This window comes from Petromyzon marinus, chromosome 10, assembly GCF_048934315.1.
Source record: "Petromyzon marinus isolate PM22_M1 ecotype Great Lakes invasive population chromosome 10, UKy_Petmar_22M1.pri1.0, whole genome shotgun sequence".
NCBI lineage: Eukaryota > Metazoa > Chordata > Hyperoartia > Petromyzontiformes > Petromyzontidae > Petromyzon > Petromyzon marinus.
In genome coordinates, this window is record NC_133676.1 from 15928802 (window position 1) to 15956769 (window position 27968).

The window sequence follows — 27968 nt, forward strand, 5'->3', positions numbered from 1 at the left end:
CGTATTGAAATACATTTTATTTTTTAAAATCTTGACTAGTACTGCAAATGTCTGATCTCTCTCACAAATGAGACATTGTGGCGAGCGTCATCACTTCACGGCATCCACAGTCCGACGCCGTCTGTGGCACCGAAATTGGCACCGCGTGGCAATTTGCGAGCTTATTTGAGTTGAACGCATTTTGGGACGAAAACGGTGAAGCGCCGTCCATGAAACGCTCCATGTGGCTTCATTATAACGCTGCTTTAGTTCGCAGATATAATAATACTTTCTTGACTTAAAGCTTTCGTGACTGCAGGAATTCATATTCTTGGGTCTTTCGGTAAGCCACATAGAAAGGTTATTTTTGTTATTTTCTTTGAACCGATCTACGTGACTTTACCGAAAGACCCAATAATATAATAATACTTTCATTTCATATTGCGTCATTCATTAATGTTATACTGTATATGTATAAGGACCAAATCTCAGATATGTGGCTTCATATTTACTTGTGTTAAAAAACAATCTTTCATGACATCCAACTCACTTGACCATGCCTAATTGGGGAAATGTGATTTTATCAACAGCACAGCATTGCTAAAATTAGTTTCCTAAACCTGGATACAAATGTTTGAGGAAACCATTTGTGAGGATACCAGGTCATCGGTTTACTGACAATACAGTATTAGGAACCCACTGGAGTTATGCACTTTAAAATCTAGATTGAAAAACTATTTTTTTTAGGACCGCTTTTTTGTGTTTAGTTTGTTGTTGTTGTTCTTCCCCCGCACCTACGATTAGCACCGTTGGCTACGTAGGGTGCGAAAGGAGCTCAACATATATTATGCAGAGAATGCGGTGCGTAAAACTCACTTTGCAACTCGTTCTGAAGACTTATCTTCTTTGGTTCTTTCGGTAAAGTCACGTAGAATGAGAATAAAATAATAAATTGATAAAATAAAATAACGCAATAAAATTCTCACGGCCTTGATGAAGGCCGCTTGTGTTGTGGCCGAAACGTCGTGAGAATTTTATTGTGTTATTTTATTTTATCAATTTATTATTTTATTCTCATTCTACGTGACTTTACCGAAAGAACCATCCTTGCAGTCACGAAAGCTTTAAGTCGAAATCGTTCTGAAGACACCAAGGGCGTTCAAGTAAATGAAGATGATTTCCTTTGGAGGAATGGTGACATTTACAGTCTGACTTTAAGCTCTGATTTCGAGTCAAGATCTTTGGGAGATGCTGAGCGAATCCTGGAGGCATTTCAGGAGAAAGAAGTTCCAGCGGGAACGGTTGGTCGCTATAAGTTCCGTTCCGTGACGTTGTTCACCACATTCGCACTCCCGGCTGCGCTTGACTCTTCATTTGTTGAAGCGAAAGTGACCGGGCCAAGCAAGAGACATTGCAGCTGAAGACTTTAGCTTCCAGAAGTCACGCTCTTGCTGGCAATGACGTGTGTGCCCGTGTGAGTGTGTGCGAGTGTGTGAGTGTGGCACAGTAGGGGGCACAGGTAAGTACATCGGCCAGTCATCTGAATCAGTTGACCTATGGTATGCCTGCTGGGTCTGTCCCGTGACATCCTGCCAGCGGGCGTTCGACACCTCACGTGGCCTTAACGTGCACATAGCCTGGCACAAGCACCATGGTGCCGTCACCGCCACTTAGTGACGAATAGCGATTGTTGTTGTTGTGTGCGAGTGTGTGTGTGGTGTGTTCGTGTGAGTGTGCAGATGCTAACTTACGTTATAAACGTATAACTGAACTAGTAAGGATTTAATAAATTCCGCTAATTTTATTACTGGACCTCACATTTGCCAAACGCTTCAATGCAATCATACGCAACCCACTCTCTCTGTCCATTGCTATATCATAACGATTGCTTATATATATTTTTTCTCATGGAAACATTCTGTGACTTAAATCCACTTCGCATGCGATTCCTGTTTTACAAAAACCCTCAACTCCTGCCAGCAGACATTCTCGCTAATCACCGCAGTACACTTTACATTATGTCAAGGTAAAACAACACCAATGCCACGTCACTATTTTCTGCACGAGGGTACAGACATTTCTTTTTCTCATAAAATATACAGAAGCAGCGTCATTTCTGTATAGATTTTAACTAAGCCCTCTACCATTTTATACACCACGTCTTGTAGTAGTCAAAAAAGTAACGTCTACGGATATATAATTAAGTTACACTCGGCGATATCTCCTCGTGTTAACAACACTGAACAACTCCGACGAAATCACGCAATTACAAAGCACCGCACGTGTGGCTTCGTGACCTGTCTATTGCCGAGGCCTCTGTGGGTGATTTACAAGAAACAAATGCTATTACAGTAGAACTCATATTATCTGATACCCTATCGCTTCCTATTATCCACAATAATTTGCAGATTTTTTTGCATTCTGCATTGTGCAGCATTTTTAGCCATTTTTTCCCATGGAAAGGTGGAGTACATTTTCCAGATAACTCCACAGATAATAAGATCCGCGATGATCATCTCCCACATTACCACAGATAAGATTAATTCTACTGTATTTTCGCTTTCTTTGCCAGGGGATAATCAGTGCCACAGTCTATGGATTTCCATCAAGCGTTTAAAAACTTCAGAACCGCAGGATGTAACTCTCTTTGCCCCCTGCACAGTAATATAATTTTTTGACTTTAGAAGAACGAAGCAAGTGGCTGTGCGGGATGAGAAAGCACGTGGCATGACACTGTAACGTGTGAAGCTACAATCCTCGTAGATTCACAGCGCCACTGTGACGAGAATTAAACTCCCTCGCTTGCTATGCAGAAGGTCGTGCGTTCGATCCCGACTCTGGCACCTGCTGTACATTTGGAGTTTGCGTGGTCTCCCCGTGGTCGCGTGGATTTTTCTCCGGGTCCTCCGGTTTTTCCTCTCAACATTTAGAAACAAACATTTTGAGTATTTGGCTGCAATTCATTTCTACATGACAAGCCACTAAGTTGAGCTTTTATTTGTGGCCAGGTCCGCTGCTGAAACAAAGCTGTATAGCGCAGTGCGCGTCACCTGGTAAAATAAAAAATAAAATAGAATCAAATGAACCATGTTAATTGGTGTCATAAAAATTATTATGATGTGGCCAAAGTAACGAATCATGGAACTACTACTCAGTCAAGATCTATCCACTGGTGGATCAAGGCCTGCCCCTAAGCCGCCGCCGCCGTCGCCACCAGCTCTCACGAATCTTGCGATGTCAGCTCCGTCTAACTCCCGCACTGGAGCCGATTCCACTGCGCCATCCCTGCCGTGGACGTCGTCTGGGGGCATCCCTCCCCTCCTCCCCCCTGGCTGCCGTTCCGTCGCTAGACTCGACCGCCGGCCATCGTCGCTTCTCGCGACCGCGTCCCGGTGTCTCTCGCTCACTCATTAGTTACTAGTACAGCACACCGGTGTGTCGGAGAATAAAGCCACATATTGTAAATGTTGCGGGTTTACTTTCCAACACACCGGCGTGCTGTATTAGTAACTAGTTGCCATGTTATGTTTGCGTGGTAAACCTTACGAATTGGCTGTGTCGGGTGGTGGCGGGTTTAACGACACATTCATATTTCCGCGATCTAACCCCAAAAACCTATATTGTGCCATATTCATCAGCAACCATCACAATAAAGTGGTTAACTGGTTTTAATTTGTCAGTAATATGCATTTATAGACTTGGGTTTATGGATAACATTTCACCAGTATAAAAAATATAGATTTACTTGCCAATACAGTATACTGATATCAAATATCAACACATTATGAAGGTGGCTTAGATGTCTGGGTGTGACGTTCTGATAAGATATCTAGCGCTATGCACATTTTGTCTAGATGCTTGTTAACGTGGCTTGCAAATTAAATAGCGTTCACTGCAGGACGCTGCAATACCAAAACTTCTATTAATTTATCCACAAACAGTGCTGGGAAGGAGGCATTTAAAAGTGATTAAAGATACTTGGCACTATTAACCGACGGTTATTGAGATACCTCGTGGAGTTTAAGGTAAAATCAAACCGTCAACAATCATTTCGCCACTCTCGATTTCTGGCTCGAGTTTCAGAAGCAAAATATCCCGACCTTTCAAAGTCCAGCGGCTGTTTCACCAACAACTCTGCCCTGCATTCCAGACCGCAGGCGAATCGCAACTGTGAGGTTAACGTGACAGTCGGTTTGCTTCGAAAGTTATTCGCATCACTGTGCAGAATTCGTGCGGGGCAACAACTTTCGTGGGCTCCCTTTCCATCGGATCCATCCAAAAGGGGCCTCGTGCGAGCAGACCAAACCACAGCCGGTGGGTCCCAGTGAAGGTTCTCGTACTTTGGTCAGGCGTGACATATTTCACGGTGGTGATATCGATTTTAGTCAAAGGTAAAGGTGCAGCCCTGAAAATATATTGGCAGCAGGACCTCCACTCGAGGTGAGCTCGAGATAGAGAGTGAGCCCTACGGATGGTATTTTTTTTGGCCTACCCCTGTCCACGCTGGCGAGACGTCTGGAAAGCGACGGAAGACACCAGCCACCCTTTACTCCACCACACGCGACTCTGCCGATCGACTTAGGGTGGCCAGAGCCAATTCGTACCGCTGGGCGGACGGAGGCGGAACGATTTGAGAAACTTGCACCGTTGCTTCAACTGACGTGCCGGGACATCGAACTGGGCAACCTCCGGGTCAAAAGATCGGTACGTGATGGGTGCAGCCATAGACAATTGCATTTTTTAAGTTTTTTGTCTGAAGCGTATAGTTCTGGGTGTTTGTAATGGGTGACATGGCTACTGATAGAGAGGAGGAGTCTATGCCTAGACAAATTAAACGCATTTGACTGAGAAGCATTGGGCTGATAAAGGAGTTGGTGACAGTGCAGATGTCCCTTGAGAATTGGTGTTCTGTTGGAGTGGCATTTCTCATTCTGTTTCCCGACCGCAAACGTTTGAATATTTGTCAAATAAGTAACCAGCACGATTACTGACTCCTGGAAGTTGTACAATGTGAAATATATTTGGTGTTTTCAAAACGATGAGATTGTATTATTTGACCACTGTTATAATTACTCTCTTTGAGTTAACGTACATTATGTTGATCCGATCTAGGTTGTTATTGGAGGCTTTGCCGAACGATCGGTGAGCATTGACTGCTGTGCTGACATGAACTCAAGCTGCGACCACAATCGTTTAAAACCTTGAATCATTATTGTAGGCTATTTCTTTCAATGAAAGCAACCAATAACAGCAACGAACTTGCACATGCTAAGCAAGGGCAATCTGATTACAAACAGGAAATAGGTCGAACCAGGGCGTAATTTCGCGGGGAATATATTCCAGGGGTGGGCGGGGATATTTTCTGGTGCTCAGCCCCGGATAGCTTCGGCTGAAACGAAGCCCTGGGCGTAATCGAACAATTACTTCTGGTAACCCGCCCGTTGCTAACGTGACCACCGCAATGCTTTAGGCCGTAGCACGTGAACACTCCCAACACCGTCCGTGCATCACCGCCATCGCGACGTCGCCCCTACACAGTCTGGTGCATCTCAATGTTTTCCCGCTGCCTCGAGTGGCCCTTTCCGTTGAGCTGGAACGTGGACGACTGCTGCTGCTGCCGCTTCTTGTAGCACCACACGGCGATCACGGCCACCACCAGCGCCGCGCACAGGACGGTCACGATGATGGCGATGATGGTGCCGTGCTCGTCCGAGGGACAGCCGCCTCCCGGGCACGGCGGCTGCGGCTGCGGCGTGGGGCCATCGCCGTGGCGCTGCTGACCCTCGACCTCGGACACGGTGCGAACCTCCGGCGGCGCCTCGCCGGCGTCCGTGGGCAGCGCCGAAGCCACGGGCTCCTCCGAAGCCTCCGCGCCTGGCCAGGGATCGGCCGGCGTCGGCGACCTTGGATAGGACTCGTGGACGTCCTCGTCATCTCCCTCGTGGTCGTTGTCACCCTCATTCTCGTCTTCTACATTCGCATTGCCATTGCCATCCTCGAAATTGCCGTCGTTGTTGTCCCCGTCGTCATCGTCGCCGTCGGTCGCGAACGTCTCGGGGGTCGTCTCGCCGTGTCCCGTGCCCACCGCTTCCTCCGGCCACACGGACGGGCGGTCGGTGGCGGCGGCCGCTCTCTCCGCGTCGCTCCAGCCCGGCCGCAGGGGCTCCTCGTGGCCCGGAGAGGTGGCGTCGGGCAGCGGCAGCGCCGGGAGCGTCGGCGCGGCCTCCACGGCCTCCATGTCCCGGTCCGGCTCGCGCGAGGTCGTGGACGCTTCCTGAGATTCGCCCTCGTACGGCGAATCCTCGTCCACGCCGCCCTTGATCGTCTCCTCTCTCTGCAGCTCCTGCTCATCATCACGTTCCTCGGTCTCCCCGTCATCCGCCTCCCTCCGCTCTTCCTCCTCCGCTTCCTCTTCACGCTCCTCATCCACTTCATCTGCCTCCTCTTGATATTCCTCCCCCTCCTCGTGCCTCTCCTCCTCCTCCTCCTCGTGCCTCTCCTCCTCCTCCTCCTCCTCTTCTTCCTCCTCCTCTTCCACGTCCTCATCCGCCTCCGCGTCGTCCCCGAAGTCGTGCGCGCCGTCGTCCAAGTGTCCCCGTCCCCAGGAGAATCCGGCGGGCGTCGTGCCGCCCACCTCGAAGTCGTCGCCCCACTCCCCGCCGACGTCTCCCGCGGCCTTCACCCCCACGGCGTTGGTCGTCAGGAAGTGCGGGGGGAAGCTGCCCTCCCGCCGCTCGGACAGCAGCCGCAGCAGGTGACCGCCGCCCTTGGCCGAGCCGTGCTGCTGCTGTTGCTGCTTGTCGAAGGAGGGGGCCGCGAGCAGGGGGGGAGGCCCCCTCTGAAGCAGCCGCAGGATGTCCTGCGGCGGCACCCCGCGCGGCTTGTCGGGCGCGTGGCTGTCCTGCCACTTGGCGAGCTGCGAGGTCACGGCGGCCTCGTCCGCCTCCGCGTCGAAGGGCGCGGAGGCGGCGGCGGCGGCGCTGACGGCGGCCGCTTTGTCCGGGAATTCGTGGCCGCGGCGGAGGCTCCAGCCGTCGCGCTCTGCCGAGAGAACGCGACAACGAGGCGAGGGGAGCTTTGAGTCGCGGAATCAGCGGCGGCAGCGCGCGTGCGTGTTGGGGAGCGGTGGTGCCGCGGTTAGCGCTACGAACGCGGCGACCCGAGTTCGATTCCCGCTCACGGCCAACATCAGCGACGATTATCTGAACCGGGTCCTGGGCCTCCCCTAGGTCGACTCAGCCTCAAATGAGTACCTGGTGCGGTGTGTAAAACCATCTCTGACAGCTGCTTCATCAGCTGTCAGAAGGAACGAGGCGATGACGAGATGGCATCGATGGCGTGGACTGTGATGATCGTCCTACTGGACATCTGTGAAACAAGAGCTTGATTGCTCATCGGATTCTTTCGGTATAAATACATATTCGCACTCTGATTAATCGGAGTGCTCCCCAGGCGCTCTGAGGAGCTGCCTCTGAACAAGAATAGTGCAGGGAATCTGACATCTACTCGCCAACCCCCCACCCCCAACACCACCTTCGGTGACCAGTATAGTGAAGTATGGCCAAACAATTCCCATGACTGACACAGAGTGGAGATGCCCTCAACCGCAATTTATTCGGTTTGTTTTTATTTTAGTTCCTCCGTGTGATGAAGACAGTGAGAGGAGAGAGGCTCAAGCCTGAGACTGAAGCCTGGGAGTGGAGACAGTGGAGGGAAGCTGGGCCATAGCACAGGAATGTGGAATTTCCACAGATCAGCGCCTACCCTCGCGCATTTGACCGAGTGAACATTTTGGATTATTCAGCAACAGCACTGGCTTACGCATAATCCCTTTTCTGTCTTTCAGGTGTTTGGTATTTGTACTTTGCAGAGTTTATTTTGTTTGGATGTGAATTTGGACGGAGCTTCGGTCCCTGTGTGGGCACATTCTGCTGCCTAAGAGGCTGCACCATGGGCACTGCCACTCCGTGCTGTGAGCGTTCCTCTCACGGAGCCGACAAGCACACACACGGCCCACTGAATACACACAGCGGAATGTTCCCTCGGGTTCCTGAGCAAGCTGCCAGAACGCGGAGCGAAACGTCGGACAGCATGTGGCACGACCCTGAAGCATGCCAGAGCGCTGTAAGGGCACAAGCGCCAAAGACCTGCGCAGTGGTTTTATTCAAGAGACACGTTGCATCTGTGGTGCAAAATGTAGAATAAGTAAATGTTGTGGATCTCCAAACACATCGGTGTGCTGTACCAGTAACGAATTAGCATGTTCTCTTTACATGGCAAACCTTACTAGTTGGCTGTGTCGGATGGTGGCGGGTTTAACGATGCATTCATATTTACGCGATCTAACCCAAAAAGAAAAACCTGTATTATGGATGATATTGGAAGCGAAAGCTTACGTGTTAAAATGTAGAATAAGATTCATAGGGCTCAGCTTGTCACGTGGTAAGACAGACATCCCTTTGTTGTCATGAATGCATCTATGCATGTTGAACTTATTTAACTCCGTACATAGTTATAGGGCGCGCAAATTTTTATTTTGTGTTTGAATTTATTAATGGGAAATTAGCCCAACATTCTAATGCAAGACCACCTGTAAAAAAGTCTTAAAACTTATGCTTTCCTGGATAGGACATTATCATTATTATTATACAATGTGAGTTAACAAGGTACTGCCTAAGTGATGATAGATTAACTTTAATATTAAGTTACAGGTTCATTTAAATAAAAACTGGGGTTTTTATTTCCACAACTCAAACATAACACAACACAGCACTGTACGTGTAATGTGCCTGCTATTTTATAATGATTATTTTCATTACACTTTCTTATTTAGTGTTTCCATGCTCAGACAATGGTGGGGATTTTCTCCGCAACATTTGCAGCCCTGAGGCAATGGTCACAAATCCACACGTTCCCACAGTACGAGCGAGTAGTTGTTTGTACAATACAACCTTGGTGGCATCCAAACACATATTGTGTTCATTCAATTCAATGTGTCCTTGCGAACACGGCCAATGTTGCTCTTTTGGTACAAAAACAACGCTGTTTACAAATGTTTAAGCCTGTACTATATACACTACACTAGTGACGTGCGGTGAGGTCAATGGCTGGGGAGGCACTGGCTCGTATCAGAGCCAGATTCACACACCAAGGGGGGGGGGCGTGTCTGGAGGCGTGTCTGACACGCCCCCCTCAGTGAGGCAGATGTGATAGCTGCCTCACTGAGGGGGCGTGTCCTCACTGAGGCAGATGTGAAATCCACAGACTGTGTAATGTGGGGGATGAACATCGTGAATCTTAGCATCCGTGGAGTTATCTGGAAATGTACTCCACATATGCATGGAAAAAAATGACTAAAAGAATTGCGGAGAATATGAAAGCGTTCCACAATGCAGCATAGGAAACCCTGCGGATAGTTGTGGATAATAGGAAGAATAGGTCTGCAGCTAATGCGAGTTCTACTGTAATCGATAGATACCTGTACAGTATTTTAATTCAAAGCGAATTTCTTAAGAACTGATTTTTGTGTTTAGTTTGGTGTGTCCCCCCCCCCAGCACGGTTGGCTATGTACGGTGCGAAAGAAGTGTGCACGTGTGCAACGAGCCGAATTGCAGCTCTCAGAAGTTAAACACCGCCCATGACGTCAAAAGTGAAACACCGCCCATGACGTCGTCAGCTCTGCGCTTCTCCCCCACCGCGTGTAGCGGGCACGTGGCTTTGGGTGACTTACAAAGACCATGTGTCCAAGGGTGCAGTGATGAATCCATACATCACGTTAACTATCTATATATATAAAATTGCCTTTCAAAATCCGATTTTTTTTAATTAATCCGAAGCTCGCCCTTCGTACAGTATGCAGTGCGGCAGGGCAAGTTGTCTGTGATGTTGTCGTGTTGCCGCCTTGGGGTCATGTTAACCCCTCGACGTGAACAAATACCGAAGCTTTCCAGAGTTATTTTCTGGTGGCAACATTATCCCCCTAGCTAAGCATTTACTTTTAATCAATTATGGGATATTACGGCTTACACGTGGCATAAGACGTGATGTTGAATATGTGCAAACATGCCAAAAACAATATATTGTTACTCCTTCGGTGAACTCATGCAAAGAATAACGGTGAATAGAAATACTGCAGCAGGTTCTTTATCCCAGGCCGCTAAGAGACAATGAACGTGTTGACATTTTGGCTCACGGGCACCTCCAAGGCACATTTTGCTGAGACCTTTATGACTAGATGTTACGGTGTTGCAGCCACAGTATGCACTTGTTGTAGACTTGCACTTAGTTTGAGCACATGAACCTAAACGGTCAATCGGATTATTTTAATACACGCTTAATGAGCACGGGCACAGCAGTGGCACACAGTGATGTTGAGCACAGCTTTACGAACCCGCCATCCTGAGCAATATATATGTGTATATGAACTGTTCATGGCCACCCCGTTCACCAACCCACACTGACCAGTGCGGTGAAGTATGGTCAAACAAACCCCGCACGACATGGGAAGGCCTTCATCCAGCAGTCGATTTACAAAGAGCTGTGCATACACACGACGATTAGTTCACCTTCGTGCCTGTAAAACGAGGCCAAAAATGACCTGTCCGTGTGCCCAAGCCTCGGCTGGTATGGCCCTGTGGGTGGTGTACGAAGTCGCCCAACAATGTGGATGTGCGCCCAGTCGCCCCGGGGAGAGATTGAGTTTTCCACCTGCCCCGGTCTTCCAGGATCGACCTCGTTTTGAGGTGGCAGCTGTCCAGCGAAATATGTCAATTTTACCGTGATTTTAGTGGTCCTGGCTTTTGTCCGTTGCATAATAATCATAATACACCACTTAGGACAATATATTCACACGTGGTTCAGAATATTTTTCCTGGAAGAATCCGATGAGCTATAAAGCTCTTTTTCACAGATGTCCCATCTTCCGGTTTTGTGAGATATTCTGCCCATGATGTGTTTTTTTGTACCTTAGAGGTGGCAAACACACCTAGCTGGCCACACAATGATAAATAATGATCAGGAATGCATGCATGGCTCAGATTTGACCGACGTACACACACACACCGGTTGGGTGAGTACTGTGCATTGCCCAATTTAGAGATGGTGGCTGTTGCTGCTGCTGCTCATGGTGGTGGTGGTGCTATTGTACGGGCCATGTCCTGATGATCACAAGATGGCTCTCCGTATCTCCCAGGGGTCTCCAGCCGCTTAGCAATTGCTCTGTTCAACACTTTTCCACCCCAGAATCTTGGTGCTGTAAAGGACAGGTACAGGTGAAGGCTCCAGTCGAAGTAAATATTCTAATATTGTGATACGTGTACCGGTAGACATTCAGTACCGCGCACACGAAATAACGAATCGATTGGTGATGCTGCGTTGGCAGCGGCGCACAATAAAAAAAAAACTCGGCCAACCCGTCAACAATAGCGCCATAAACGAAACACGACACAATCAGCGGTGACGTTTCATGCAAGGGCCCATCTTCACGGTGCATTTAATTGACAACAGCAGGTTTTTGTTGACTGTCATTGAGAGGAAGGATCCATATGAACTCTTACAGTAGACAAGCAAGCAGAGGAAGTATGAATATTTGTTGACAATATTCGCTGCACTGAAGCAACACTGCGAGTTTGATAGCGCAGCGACTATCGAGCTCACGCAGTGAGCGCTGCGACGCAAAGACAAAGACCCCCCGTGTAGCCTCGATAGAATGTTGGAGCAAGTGCTGTTAGCGAGCAGCACCTATGAACGCCGGCACGGCGCACGAGCGGGTGGGTGGCCAGCACCACGCCCGGCCGCCTTTTGTCTCCCGAAGTGGCGACGATAACACACCGCACCAGGTGCGGCGCTCATTTGAGGCTGAGTCGACCTAGGGACCGGTTCCACAAGTCGTCACTGGTGTCGGTGGCCGTGAGCGGGAATCGAACTCGGTTCGTAGCGCGAGCGCCATCGGTTCCCGCACGCTGCGACGCAGAAGGAGGAGGAGGCGGACTCAGAGACGCATCGTCGAACGCAAGCGGAGACCACGCCGCGCTCAGTCCAACACGGGCGAGTGTCTGCTGCGATTTACACGTCCGGACTTTGTCAAAGACATCAATATTCACGGGATGGGTTGACACCTACATGGGAACTCATTTGGTGAGAGGTGCCGTCGTTGAAATTATGATGCCCTTTCATCCGGAGAAAGTCTCACCGCGTCTCAAGTGATGTCCAGAAGGTTCCCGCAACGGGGAGGTTTGGCCAGTTCTATGAATGATTGTTTGGCATTCAGGTGGACAACTTAGAGGACCCGAGGGGGATAACTATAAAGACTCCATTGATAAGAATCAATTTCTAAACGATTAAAACAACAATAAACTATATATTTTATTTTGCCAGGTAAGACCCAACTGAGCTATACAGCTCTTTTTCAGAAGCGACCTGGCCACAAATGAAAGCGAAATGAAGTAGCTTATCACGTGGACATTTCTAGCAGCCAAAAATTTTAAACGAATGTTTCTAAATGTGGAGGGAAAAACGGGAGGATCCGGAGAAAAAAATCCACGTGACCACGGGGAGAGACACGCAAACTCCACACGTGCAGGAGTCAGGGTCGGGATAGAACCTACGACCTCCTGTACACCGGGCGAGGTAGTTAACATCTCATAGCCACCGTGGCACTCGCTTGATTCCCAGCCACGGTCAACGTCAGCGGCGAGTGATGCCTGAACCAGTCCTGGGGTCTCCTTCATCAACGCGCATTGACCAGCGCGGTGCATGACGGTCAAACAATGCGGCTGGTGGCTGTCCGCACGCTTGTGCCGCGATCCGGCGCTACGGAGACTAAGGTTGGTGGATCACAACTCCCTGTGGGCACTGAGGCGTCATACCCCTGGCTTGCCTGGAGAATGCGGTGCAGAAAGTGTAGACTAATCTCCATCTGTTCCCACCTCTTTGGGATAGTGTTCTCATGCGGAGGATTTCTCCAGGCACTCTGATTGGCTGAAACCATTTCAATCTGCCTGCACCTCCTTGCATTGCAGATTATATTCGCGCGTACGTATGTTGAACTTTTTTCGCACAGTACGTAGCCAACCGTGCTCATCCGAGGTGCAGCATTGCGATATGCAGCTTGCACGAGTTTACACGGCATACCAAATTACGTATTATATTATCTAGCAGTGCGTCGACGAATTCCCGCAAATCATTGTTATACAACATTTGCGAAGTCTCTGTCACCCTGCCCTGCGCCAATTGACTGGACTCAACGAGGTGAAATGGCACGAGGAATGTTGTTCCCACACTGCTACAAGACGTACAGGCAACGAACAAAGCACACCGCCCTGTGTAGAACTGCCAAGGGGGCCCCGTGGAATCACTTGAAAACACAATCTCGTTCCCCGGTCGCAGGAGCGGCGCTTGCAAATAAACACAGAGAGGCATGAAGGTTTCTCCTGAGAGATAGATCTCAGCGGGCTCTCTCGCTCACGCAAATAAAGCCATGTGTTACTGCTGCTACTACTACTACTACCGGAACGGGGAAAATCCTGGCGTGATGGCGCGTTACGATTAGATCGTAGTTGTCGTGAATGATCGTAGTTGTCGTGAATGATCGTAGTTGTCGTGAATGATCGTAGTTGTCGTCAATGATCGTAGTTGTCGTCAATGATCGTAGTTGTCGTGAATGAGTGTAGTTTTCGTCAATGATGGTAGTTGTCGTGAACGATCTTGCTTCGTGGGTCGCTGTGACCTGCCACCCTGTTTGTGAGATGTAAACGAGCGACACGCTGTGAACCTGGCGTCCCAAGTCCGATTCCTGTCAACGGCTAATATCGGTCGCCAGTGCCGTCTGCACTGGTCCTGGACCTCCCTCACCAACCTGCACTGACCACTGTGGTGAAGTATGGTCAAACAACCCCCACCACTAAAGCATCGTGGGGAGACCTTCATCCAGCAGTGGATTAACAAAGCGCTGTAAATTTATTATTACATGTAACTTAATAAAAACGACATTTTTTTGGCGTACGTATTGTTTAAATGCCACCAAAATCCATAATTGTAGCTTACTACGGTAAAATAGTTTAATTTTGAAAGGGAATGGAACTTGTAATGGAACTGACACTGCATTAACTAACAGCTGTCTTCAGGAGCATTAGATTGCTTTCCATACGTACTCTTCTATTTCGGATTTATATAGTGCCCTTTCCAGGGCTACGGACGTTGTGAAAACATTCCCACAGGCAGACAGACGAATTGGGAGACATTCAGAGAGGTAACATATACGGGCAAGCCTATCGGCTGATCGAGAGGAGGGTTGCCCTCGTTTTGCACAGACCAAATGTAATAAGTTCAACATTTCACCACATCTTGGTACAAATCGATTCTTGCCACGCAAACGCAGATGCCAATTCCCAGAAAGGTGGCACACCTAAGAGAGAGAGAGAGACACGGATGGACAGATGCACATGTGGCTAGGAGATGTTAACTAGCTCGCCTGGTATACAGGAGGTTGTGGGTTCAATCCCGACCCTGACGCCGGTATATTTAGAGTTTGCGTGTTCTCCAGTGGCCGCGTGGGTATTTCTCCTGTTCCTCCCGGTTTTCCCTCCGTGTTTTAAAACATGCATTTAGAGTAATTTGGCTGCTAAAAAATGTCCACGTGATAAGCCACTTCGTTGAGCTATACATTTGTGGCCAGGTCGCTTCTGAAAAAGAGCTGTATAGCTCAGTTGGGCTTGACCTGCTAAACTCAAAAAGAGTGTTTTTAGTATTAGCAGCAATGGATCAGATCCTCATCTATATCCTTATGTAGACACCCAATGTTTACTCTTACGACAGTGTTGCATTTCATCTCAAGCAGAAGCCGTCACCGTCAGACCAATTCTCCGCACGTGAGACGCGCACCCCACTGGAATTCGCGCTTTATTCATCATTCGTGAAAAACCCTCAACCGGTGAGAAGGGGAAGCAGAGGGTTGGTGCGTCAACACCTCGCTGATCAGCATTACCCTCTCCAAGTCCTTCAAATACAGGGCGCTTCAAAAAAAATGTTAACACTTCAGAGAATTCTCAACAATATCACGAGAAGTGCGCTGCTGCCTCGGGGCTCTGGAGACCACCTGGAGAAGATTCCAGGCCACGTGTCGACAACGATGGCGAACAAGTGGGAGACGCTTAGACTTTTTGAAGCTATTAACATCACATTCGTTATCGTGTTACAGTGTATTATTATCCGTTCTTTTCCCATTACAAAGATAGTCCCGTATAAGTGTGAACATTTTTTGAAGCACCCTGTATATTAATGTTTCACGAAGGATACCGAGGTGACATTTTGTTTGCGTGGGTACGGTTGAGACAATGCGATCAAGGAATTGTATTTTGTATGACTGTACGTGGTTCACGATCCACAATAGAGGCCTTTGGGTTAGATAACGTAAATATAAATGTGTCGTTAAACCCGCCACCACCCGACACAGCAAATTACTAATGTTTGTCACGTAAACAAAACATGCAAATTCGTTACTAGTTCAGCACAACGGTGTGTTGGAGAGTAAACCCGCAACATTTGCAATTTTTTTGGTTCACGAAAGCCCACGTGCTAAATGGATCACGATACTGCTCTGCTCATGTCGACACTGACTGTTCTGCGAACACGTGGTCGTCAGCCACACAATATACCACGTGGTCGTCAGCCACACAATATACCACGTGGTCGCCAGCCACACAATATACCACGTGGTCGTCAGCCACACAATATACCACGTGGTCGTCAGCCAGACAATATACCACGTGGTCGTCAGCCACACAATATACCACGTGGTCGTCAGCCACACAATATATCACGTGGTCGTCAGCCACACAATATACCACGTGGTCGTCAGCCACACAATATATCACGTGGTCGTCAGCCAGACAATATACCACGTGGTCGTCAGCCACACAATATACCACGTGGTCGTCAGCCACACAATATATCACGTGGTCGTCAGCCACACAATGTTGGTGGTCATCGAATAATCCGGCTGGGTGGTGCGGCGATCAGAGCGATCGGCTCACAGTGGGAAGGTTGCGAGCTCATACCTCGGTTGGGGATTGACACACAGCAAAACCTGCTTGTATTCGTAGTATAGGTCAATGCAGAGTGCACATTTCCAAAGAAAAATCCCTAACAAGCATCTTTGCACCCTCCCGTTGAGCCAGTAATGAGCACCGAAGATTTATGATCGTTCGAGTTCCTCTAATGAGGCCGGCCTTGGGATGTTGGTGCGATTGTGTGCGCATGCACTTATCAGCGTGGGCTGCGTGGAGACACGGGGCTATTTGTGGCTCAGTGAAGCGAGCGGAGGTCGGTGCCAGCTATCGCACGGCACAGCCACATTGTGCTTCTCGTTCTGGGGCTCAATGTACTTTGCATTCTCACGTAGTTATTAGTTCTACCCGTCGGCTAGACCTGCGGCCATGGGGGGGGGGGGGGGGGGTGTCGTGTGACTTTCATGTCCCATTGGTGCCATGTTGACGGGTGGATTAACCAGCGACGGTCATCATTTGTCACTTCACGCCGGTGCTGGAACGAATGCGTTGGCTTCCAGTGAAAGCGGCGGTCGTTAATTTAAAAAAAATTGAGCTGGGGACCTGCGTGTCTGAACAAGTCCATCACACCGTGCGTGACACGTCTCATCTGCTGCCGTCGGCAGATTATTATCTCTCGGCCGGCTTGCCAGCCAAACGTGGCCCAGCTTACGCGACCGAGATTTGTTTTTTGTCAATTGTGTTGCGACATCAACGGAAACATTTCCCATGATGACGACGACTACGGCGAGCAATCCGCTACGCACAGTTTTAAGATAAACTTCAAATCGAGGGATTTTTCGACGGAATTTTCATTGCGAGTACCGTTTATGACAACAACAACAACTGCCGGTCGGGCGAGTTTATAACGACTGGCATTTGAGTGCCGTTTGGAGTGTGTAATGGCCTTCATTGGTGCTCGCTAACAGCACCTGCCCCAACAGTTTACTAAGATTATACGGGGGATATTAAACTTTTTTTGTCTGTACTGTACATAATTTTTTCAGAGGCGAGGGAGACGTTCGTCTATTTGTATATCAATAACTCGCTAGATGGACACGAGACATCTGCAAATCAATAAACAAAGGGCATCTCTTTAAATTTCGACAGGTTACACATAATCTGAAAATGTGGCAATATTGACACCTAATGTGCAGTATTCACAGCACAAAGTCACTTGGCCGCTGTCGTTCTTGGCTCGAGACTCTCAGCTGCTAGGGCGCACTGCGAGTTCCTCAGTGACTCAGCAGGCAGAAGAGCTACGATTCGCATTGGGGCCATTTCGATGGCTGCCACGTTGAGAAGATGTCAGCACCAGTTGCGACGGTGCGGTGTGAAGCAAACGTCTGCATTTGTAAGCGGTGAAGCCCAACCGTCCGTTGGAGCGGCCACAGCAGGTTTGGTGTCCAACAGGTATTCTTTATTTAAAGCAGTTTTAAAGTTTATCCTAAATATTAAAATATAGCAAGAGAGCTACGCAGCCACGTTCAATGCACCAGCTCACACTCATCCCCCACGAGACTTTCCAAATCTCTGGCTCAGCCTCCCTTCATATAGGCGGAGATCTCTCCCTTAATAATGATTCCAGCTGTCCCCCAATTGCCTAGCTCCCTGGGGAGTCGCCACATCGCCCAAGCAATCATCCTGGGTGTGCGGGTCCACACACACAACACAAAGCGACTCGCCCCTCCAATCCCACACGAGATACACAACCCCTGGCCATTCCCTCCGCAGGTGTGACCACAGCTCACAACGTTTGTGTGCACGCGCGTTGAACTTCTTTCGTACCGCACGTAGCCAACCGTGCGAATCGGAGGTGCGGGGGAAGGACAACACACTAAACACACACAAAAACGTTTGCTATGACGGCGCGTGTGGGAGGACGCTGCCGTTGTAAAGACACATGATGGCACGTGCGTGAACGACCTCGCGTGGGGAGTGTGCCAATCGTCTGCGCTGCGCTGCCATCCTGCTGACCTGGGTTCGATTCCTGGCCATGCACAACGTCAATAAAACGAAGACTACAAACCTCTGCAGATCCACTCAGCCTAAAGTCAGTGTGTGGTGCGGAGTGCACGATCACAAACGTGGACCAAGGCCAACCTATCGTGTGCCGTGCCAGCCTAAACATGTGGCCGCTAACAGCACTTGCCCCGAACAGTCTGTTAAGGCTATGTGGGGGATCTTCGTCTTTTGTGTGTGTGTGTGCAGTGTTTGCTGATTGGACTTGCCTTCTACACTTCCCGTGGCCTCAAAAGTGCACCTAGCATGGCACAAAGCGCCGCTGCATAGTGGTGAACGGCCGTCGTTGTTGTTGGGAATGTTGTAGTTGTTGTTGGGAATATGGTAGTCGGAGTTCGTATCCTGCTATGTGATCCTAACCCGGGTTCAATTCCCACCGGGCACAACATTTTGACATTAAAATTGGAACGTGGTCTGGAGCTCTCTGAGAACTACTCAAACCTCCGTGTGTACTGGCCTCATCATCCCTGCATGTACCATGCCAAGCGTAATAGGCGATAAACTAACAGCGCTTGCCCTCGCAGATGATAGCACTAAATTAGGGGAAGTATTTTTGGTTATTTTTTTTTTGTTGTATAAGTGTGTAGCGGTTAGCGCGGTAGTGTCGCGGTTAGCGCGCTGCGCTACGAACCTGGTGACCCATGTTCGATTCCCGCTCACGGCCGGTCCTGGGCCTCCCCTAGGTCGACTCAGCCTCACATGAGTACCTGGTGCGGTGTGTAAAGTCATCGCCACTGGGGAGACAAAGGCGGGGTCGGGCGTAGTGCTGGCCACCCACCCCCTCGTGTGCCACAGTGCCGGCATTCGTAGGTGCTCGCTAACAGCACTTGCCCCAACAGTCTGCTAAGGCTATACGGGGGATCTTTGTCTTTGGTGAACACATCCTTGGTACAATACGTATCTGCATCAATTCACGCATTCGGCTTCATAGCGTTATATCACTCGTAATCGGTGTCGGCGCTTATGGATGATCAACCGTGGAGCGAGTGGGCACCCCCTTGGGTTGACTCAGCCGAGAATGTGCACCCCATGCATTGTTTACAGGGAGACAGTGCTGCCCGTCTTTGCTGTATACAATGCATGCACGTGTGTGCATTGCATGTATACAATGCATACACGTGTGTGCAAGCTTGTTTCCTCTAGGGTAAAGGCGCAGCCCTTCAATTCCTTTCTCACGCCACTGTTGGCGGGAGGGCCTCCACGGAGAGCGAGCTCTACATGTGAAGTACAGACAAACGTCTCGCGGTACCAGCAGAGGGGAGAACTGCGCGCGTGTAAGTGCATCGTCTCGAGTTGTGTGTAGCATTAATGCGTAACTCACACAAAAAAAAAACCGGGACTTTTAGCTTCGTGGGAAAACTGACGACAGCTTTCCCAGGACGACTACGGCAAAAAAGAGTGGAGGATCTTGGAAAGTCGAGGACGTAGATGGCAACCCTACTGAAGGCCATCTACTCGAGACAATGAGAATCTAGTTTCATCACGGGTGGCTGCAGACTGGATTCAAACTTGGGGCCTCAGCAGTGGTGGCTCAGTGTCGATTCGCAGCCAGAACAACCAGAACCTCAGCAGTGACCACTCATTGGCACTGAAGCTTCTTGTTTGCCAAACGCTCGTGGTAGGACGACTACAGATAATCAATGATGCACGCACGCTAAGCATAGGCATCCGTTTGATGGGTTTCATGGTAACATTAGCACTGGGAAGAACCCCTACAGCAGCATGCATCTGTGTAACGTTTCCACTTTATTTAAAATATTGGCAACTGGTTGTCAACAAATGTAATCACTTTCAACAGCGATCTGCTTGTTTATTTGCAAGCAATTGCTTGGTTGCTTATAAAAACATGCGCGCATTTTTGTTTTATAAATGTGCTTAATTACACTCTTGTGCCCTGCCATAGGAATGGGGAATTTCCACCACGAGTTCAGAACCTCCAATGAGATGAGTGTCAGACGACACTGAATGAGACACGTTTTGCTTCATGTTTATTTTGTTTCACAAAAGTGCTGGGTTTCTTTTACGTTTGCAATTTAGCAATTTGTAATTTTTTCCAAATTTTCCCAAACTACCAAAGTAAAATACTCTTAGCTCTTTCGGTCAAGTCACGTAAATACGTAACTTTACCGAAAGACCCAAGAGTATGAATTCCTGCAGTCACGAAAGCTTTATACCAAAGTAACACTGAATTATCATTACTTGAAGAGGCACAGCGAGACTGTGTGCCCTAAGTTGTCTGACACAAGTTAGAAGCTGCGTTAATTAACAATAAAATGTTCAAAAGTCATGGCCATATGACGTTCTGAAACATTCGCGTAATAACCCTGTAGTTGCGTTGGCTTATACTGTAGTTGGTTTATGGCTGCCCAGCCTGTTAATATAAGATGGAGGACCCGGCACAGGGATGCCAACAGGTTTTAGGAGGCCCTGAGCCAAATGCCAGATGAGGCCCTCTCGATCCATTCTAAGGCCACCTCTGAGGCCCCTTCTACCCGTACTGAGACATCCTCTGAGGCCCGCGTGGCTTATTCTGAAGGACCCTTTTGCTCTCCGTGGCCCTGTCTGGCCACATCAAACCAATTAAGGTTTGGCACGTGCCGGTAAATGTAAAACCCATGATGGGCTGTCATTCACTTCTGGGGCTCGGTAAGACGGGGATTCGCAGTGGAGTTGTGAATTTGCGATTTAAGAGAGCCCATTTCAAACCGAGGCACTGCTCTGGATCATTGCTATTTTGGTTACAAAATAAATAAGTACGGTACAATTTTTAACTAAATGTTGTGTTGTCAATCGTAGGCAGAGGGCAGGATGCCTTATTGCTACATCTCTGTTGTGGAGATGACACTAACCATAAACAGCTGTGTCTTGTCTCTACATTGGTGAGCTGTTCATTAATTTCCATATCCACCGCTGAGAGTTTTAAGCGTGCCTACCTACCTGTTTTCCGCTGCTAATGGAAACGTGCTGTTACAGTACTTAAATATATCAAAGCTAATGATTATTTTATACACACAGGGGTGGTGTAGTCGCAGAGTAGTTAGCGCGCTCTGAACCCGGCGACCTGAATTTAATTTCCGGTTACGGCCCACTTTAATAATGTCAAAACTGATGCTGCCTGACCCCCTTCACTGACATGCATGGTGAAGTATGTTAACAAAAAATAACCCATACCCAAGATGGTGTTGGGAGGTCTTGGTCCAATGACGGATTTAGAATTGCCGTCATTTATGTATTATTTACATTATATAGGCGCACAGACACTTTTAATCGATTACTGCCAGGGAACGATCTTGCATCAAGCACCGTACACCTCAGTCGACATCTCTTTTGAATCCAGAACGATGTTTTGCCGTCGGAAACCGCTTCACGAGACAACAAAAACACTCAGCACTTGGAGTGATCTCCATCGGTGACCCCTAAGCTGAGCGAGTGTTGGAAAAAAAATCCACATTCTCATGGCAAGGGCCAGCCTCTGCCGGGAACAACCACTCTTGATTGCCGCCAAAGTGGTTACTATTTTATCGACCCCAGAGAAATGTTGGACCCCCCCCAACCATAGAAGTAAAGAGCCTCCAATCTGGGTTACAAGACAAAGGTAAGCTGCACTTTTTAACTCTGAGCAAGTCCACGATTTGGATTCATGTGGTGTCGTAAATATGACGAGAGGGAGCATCTCGAGACGCTGCACAGAGAGAGGCAGTCGCACACAGGCGGCCCGGCGTCTCAGACGCACGGTGGCATTTGCTTGCGAAACGTCGGGCGCTGGCAAGGCCTAGCAGCGGTGCGTCCCCCACCTGCGACAGAAGTCCACGGTCCGAATGCAGCGGCTGCCCCGGTTAATCGTTTGGCGCCGTCTGCTTCGGAGTGGACCTCGCTGACCGCGTGACGTCAGTCGCAAGAGTTGGGCCATTGCGTGCCAGCGTGAAGGGCCACATTTGCTAGGATTTGAAGAATTTCCCGTAAATTACTCAATTGTTGGGTATTACACAATGCAACATCGCCCCCCCCCCCCCCCTATTGCACAGCGCTTGGCAGGACCCTCTTGAAAAGGAATCGGCATACTCGGTGATGCTTCCGTGGGTAAAACGGGGTAATACTATTTAACACGTAGGCTTTCGCAAACAATATTATCCATAAGAGGTTTATTTTTGGTTAGAGGGATATAGAATATTCAATGTGGTATTTTACGTCCATGCCTTTGGTTTGTATAATAGTACGTATTGTGAATACATTATTTTTTTTATAGAGATAGGGAAACAACCTGCGATGCAATTCCCACTTCCATAGAATGAGACAATTCTCAGGCCTGTTGTCACCATAAGGGTGTGCGATGCGTACACTCGTGAATGTCAATGTAAGTCATGGTCAAGTCATCGTCAGTGTAATTCATAGTCAGTGTAAGTCATAGTCAGTGTAATCCATAGTCAGTGTAAGTCATAGTCAGTGTAAGTCATAGTCAGTGTAAGTCATAGTCAGTGTAATTCATAGTCAGTGTAAGTCATAGTCAGTGTAAGTCATAGTCAGTGTAAGTCATAGTCAGTGTAAGTCATAATCAGTGTAATTCATAGTGTAAGTCATAGTCAGTGTAAGTCATAGTCAGTGTAATTCATAGTCAGTGTAAGTCATAGTCAGTGTAAGTCATAGTCAGTGTAAGTCATAGTCAGTGTAAGTCATAGTCAGTGTAAGTCATAGTCAGTGTAATCCATAATCAGTGTAATTCATAGTCAGTGTAATCCATAGTCAGTGCAAGTCATCGTCAGTGTAATTCATAGTCAGTGTAAGTCATAGTCAGTGTAATCCATACTCAGTGTAAGTCATAGTCAGTGTAATTCATAGTCAGTGTAAGTCATAGTCAGTGTAATCCATAGTCAGTGCAAGTCATAGTCAGTGTAAGTCATAGTCAGTGTAATTCATAGTCAGTGTAAGACATAATCAGTGTAATTCATAGTCATTGTAAGTCATAGTCAGTGTAATTCATAGTCAGTGTAAGTCATAGTCAGTGTAAGTCATAGTCAGTGTAATCCATAGTCAGTGTAAGTCATAGTCAGTGTAAGTCATAGTCAGTGTAATTCATAGTCAGTGTAAGACATAATCAGTGTAATTCATAGTCATTGTAAGTCATAGTCAGTGTAATTCATAGTCAGTGTAAGTCATAGTCAGTGTAAGTCATAGTCAGTGTAATTCATAGTCATTGTAAGTCATAGTCAGTGTAATTCATAGTCAGTGTAAGTCATAGTCAGTGTAAGTCATAGTCAGTGTAATTCATAGTCAGTGTAAGTCATAGTCAGTGTAATTCATAGTCAGTGTAAGACATAATCAGTGTAATTCATAGTGTAAGTCATAGTCAGTGTAATTCATAGTCAGTGTAAGTCATAGTCAGTGTAAGTCGTAGTCAGTGTAATTCATAGTCAGTGTAAGTCATAGTCAGTGTAATTCATAGTCAGTGTAAGTCATAGTCAGTGTAAGTCGTAGTCAGTGTAATTCATAGTCAGTGTAAGTCATAGTCAGTGTAATTCATAGTCAGTGTAAGTCATAATCAGTGTAATTCATAGTCAGTGTAAGTCATAGTCAGTGTAATTCATAGTCAGTGTAATTCATAGTCAGTGTAAGTCATAGTCAGTGTAAGCCATAGTCAGTGTAATTCATAGTCAGTGTAATTCATAGTCAGTGTAAGTCATAGTCAGTGTAAGTCATAGTCAGTGTAATTCATAGTCAGTGTAAGTCATAGTCAGTGTAAGTCATAGTCAGTGTAAGTCATAGTCAGTGTAATTCATAGTCAGTGTAAGTCGTAGTCAGTGTAAGTCATAGTCGACATTTTTTCCTTTCCGCTCATGTCAGTAGGTAGCCCTGAGCCGTTAGCGGATATTCCACATTCTTATGGATGGGACAAGTTTATCTGTATAACTACCACTGGTAAATAAAATAAGAAAAACGCAAGACTTATTATATTCTCCTGGAGGGTTTATTAACTCAAATATATCCCCTCATTAACATATCGCTCAAAATGCTGTTTATTGATGAACACCTATAATAATATGATCAATGTATCTTACAATGCAATAAATGACTCCTCATGGCATACCAGTGTTATCTAAAAAAAATACATCTTTAAAATGTAAATATAATCATTTGCGAGGAGTGCTCACTCCAAATAGCAGCCGGCCTCGTGTGAATGCCCGCCTGAGTTCTACTCGGGGTGAGGCTCCACTCACTCCCATCACACGAGCACCACCTGGTGAGGCTGCACGGCTTGGAGAATCCAAAGTTGTCAATGGACGCTGAAGTAGATCCCTGCCATCGTAATGTGGATGTTCCACCAATGGCCAATGTCACCAAAGGAGATGAGCAAAGCTCATCGCTTGATAAGGGCATTGAGATATTTCCATGTTTTTTCTTTGAATTAGAATAATGGATACAGACTACTTCACTACAATATTTCACCATTGCAAACATTCAATTATGCACGTTTCTTAAAATATATCCGAAGCGGAAATAGCCAAACAGTTTGGGCAGCTCATTTCAATGGGGCATGACATATTTTAGGGAAAACAACAGTTCTTGTGATATGTCCCCACAATAGAAATGTGGAATATCCACTAATTGCTTAGGGCTGCCGACAGAGATAAGCGCTGAAGCACACTTATTTGACTTCATGATTTCATGCTTTTTTTTTGCAATGATAAATTTCTCTGAGAAAATATCTCCGCTTAAAGCCCTCTATATCAGCCAGCCTGGTCAACAGCGCACCCTATTCCCATCTCACATATTAAACAATAAAAACAAACGCCTACCAGTGTTCATTATTCATACGCATGTAACATCTGCACTGGTGCAAACGAAAGCAAAACGATTCTACTCAGAAATGAAACTACGCGCGCGCAAGTCAATTGCATCGTCACGAGAAACGCGGAATGTACGGTGCAGAATTAATTGAACAATCAAATAATGCGAACGGCACAATACTAAACGTGGTATTAACATGTCTTAATTGCACACGATTTTCATACCTTGAGCCCGGGCCAGCAAACACATGCCCAAGCTGCAAAGAAGCCACAGGACGGGCGATGCCATGAGTGCTGTCTTCAGCCGGAATCGGAGTAAATTATCGGCGTGAAAAACTCCGGCTTCTGAAACCCACTTTGGCGAAATTTCTTTCAAGGGGCGCTAAACAAATAAGTTGTGTGTGTTTTTTTTTTAGGGGTTTGCAACCGTCGTTGGGAAAGGCACTTTGTGCAAGCAGTCTGCTTACAAGTCTATTCAACTGTGGCCAGTGCTTTATTGCTTGCGAATTATGCAGTCAGTGCAAATGCCATAGCGATGTGAAAACTGGCACCAGAGAAAAACTGGCACGCTCATGTGAACAAATAACTTGCTTGGGACGAGACTCAAAAACCGCCCAGAAAGCGAGGATTATATATATCTTTTGAAGATATGAATTGGATGTCTGTTGTGGCCTAACTTAAGATGGATTGAAAGTGCTATTCTTCTCGATGTTCATGATCACGCTCACACAATTAGGGTCGGAGCCGTTGGCTCGTATAGTGAAGAGGGGTGCGTGAATGGTTATGCAGGTCGACTTAGTCAGACACGAGGCTGAAATTTAAAAAATAACAAGTACAACTTGGGTATATTATGAGCGGCTGGTGTTGGGCCCACTGATGCAGAGTGCGCTATCCAATGCAGGGAATGTTGATGTGATTGTTCGCGCGTTTGGTTGTCTGCCGTGTTTGCAGACAACAAAGGTAGAGATATAACGACGGTAGAGACAGAGAGATGACGTTAATGTTGTGCGAGAGTGTTCACGCCACACTACGCTGATGAAATTCTCTGGCATGCGTCGTGACGGGTACTGCAAGATCTGACCGTGTCCGTCCAGTGCTCACTCGAGCTGCATTGGCTCCCGGTTTGCCGAACGAATCCATTATTTAGGTCGCACTAATTACACACGAAGTGCATGCCACTAACGAAGCACAACACCTCGCTGATCTCGTCAAGAAGCATAAACCATCATCGCGTGAACTCCGATCATCCTCGCATCAGTGGCTTTTGCTCACCACCGAAGAAAGACGGTCACTGCATCGCGCGCTTTCAGATGCGCTTCTGCGGCCGTCTGGAACGCTCTTCCTTCCGATATTAGGAAGCCATTGGAGCTATGCACTTTTAAATCTGAATTGAATACGAATTTTTTTTAGAACTTATTTTTGTGTTCAGTTTGTTGTCCTCCTCTTGCACCTCCGATTTGTGCGGTTGACTGCGCACGGTGCGAAATAAGTTTAATGTACATAGTATATACACGTTTGGCTGCATTACTAACTTGATAAAAACAAATACAGTACAGTAATTCAATGTTTCTATTTATGTCTTTAATCATAACCCTCAAATAACTTCAAAAAGCGGCAATCATTTTATACTGATGAAATAATAGAATTCAACTTCAATGTAGTTGAATTCATGACCGAGTAAAAGACCTTGATCGATGTTTAATCTGCCACGACGATTTTGTCTGAGAACATCTCCATACACTGAATACGTCATTGCCACAACATGTCATGAGTGTATAAGTGCTCAAACACTGGGGGAATGCTAGTATCCTTCGTCATCTTGAGTGATTATAATTCCACATTACTATGGCAGAGACCAATCTCAGCATTGTAAAACCACTTCTGACTTACAAAAAAAATGTGTGTTTACAAAGTGGTTTTAATTTTAACCACCCCAAAGGAATAGTGAGTGACCTTAGTTGACTGGCCAGCATTTGAACGTCATGCTCACGAAATGTGGTGCTTTGCTATCTAAACAACTACTGAGTACTCAAAGTACTCTAAGGTAAGTTACTATATTTACATGTATTCCTCGATTTACGAAAGGGATGCATTCTTTAAAAAAAACACGTAGAACGAAATTTCGTAAATCGGAATGCCGTTCCCCATTCATTTAATACAAAACAATGTAGGTACAGGTGTTTCGGACAGCCATTTCAACTCTACTCCTACCCTAAAAACTATACACCCGTATGCCCTTATCACAATCCAAAAAAAAGATGTTAAACCGATTGAACAATAACAAATTCACAACTAAAACAATTCACCTGTTTTGTCCAGGGACCTCACCAACAGATCAGCGTGTTGGCGCGACTGGCAAGGTGACTTGGAGGCGCCCACTGCTGTACCTCAGGGACATCGCGCCGCTGGGGCTGATGGGTAACCCCGCAAGCCCTCCTCGCATGGCTTCTCCTTTGACGATCCTCGTGGCGCGTGGCCGCGGTGAAATATCGCGAACGTGGAAGTTCGATTTCGTTCATCGAAAGGTGTGCCGTCATTTGTCAATCGCGTTTCACGCGAAATTTCGGATACCGAACGGTCGTGAATCGAGGGATACCTGTACAGGTGTTGTACACGGTGTTTAGGTCAGCCAGGTGACACAATGGTTAGAGGTCATTGCTCTAGAATCAGAATGTTGTCGGTTCAAATATCTGGTCGGGTGTCAGCTGTTCATCCTTCTGCATGTCAACAGTGGTTGTCCGTAAAATAATTTGTTCCTGCCATAGCAATGGGGAATTTCCACCGCTGGTTCAGGACTGAGCCACTGGGACAAGTTCTGCCCCTGTGGTCACGTGTTGTATAAAGTTCAGTACTCTGGTTGCTGTTCACATCTGCTCGTCACTTTGAACCGTGTCACACAAATGAACCAAAATTACTGGCTTAAAAATAAACGCTGATACTTTAATCGATTGAGATTATAAATGTCTTGCTGAACACCAGATTCCTTAGACACGAACGCGGCCATGAAATTCTAATGGTTACACCGCTCATTAATAGTAATTTGACATGTGACTTTCAAACTACCCTTCTGTATGAGCAATGTTCTTTTTGATACCATTAATTGCTTTGTTTGGATTTTCATTTGTGAAATTTATACCACTC

The 27968-nt window shown here is 47.2% G+C and overlaps 1 protein-coding gene across 1 annotated transcript; it reads right to left on the reverse strand.

Annotated features, from left to right (window-relative positions):
• Nucleotides 1-25481, reverse strand: LOC116940831 (uncharacterized). The gene is made up of 2 exons (XM_032951063.2): nucleotides 25053-25481; nucleotides 1-7020 (listed from the first exon to the last, which is right to left on the reverse strand). Exons 1-2 carry the CDS (start codon nucleotides 25114-25116, stop codon nucleotides 5510-5512), a joined length of 1575 nt encoding a protein of 524 aa, XP_032806954.1. The 5' UTR covers nucleotides 25117-25481; the 3' UTR covers nucleotides 1-5509.
• Nucleotides 25482-27968: the final 2487 nt, after the last annotated feature.

Coding starts and splice junctions, on each gene's coding strand:
- LOC116940831 (XM_032951063.2), bottom strand. CDS start 25,116: ATGGCATCGCCCGTCCTGTGGCTTCTTTGCAGCTTGGGCATGTGTTTG. Junction 7,021..25,052: donor TTTGCTGGCCCGGGCTCAAG/GTATGAAAATCG, acceptor TTCTCTCGGCAG/AGCGCGACGGCTGGAGCCTC.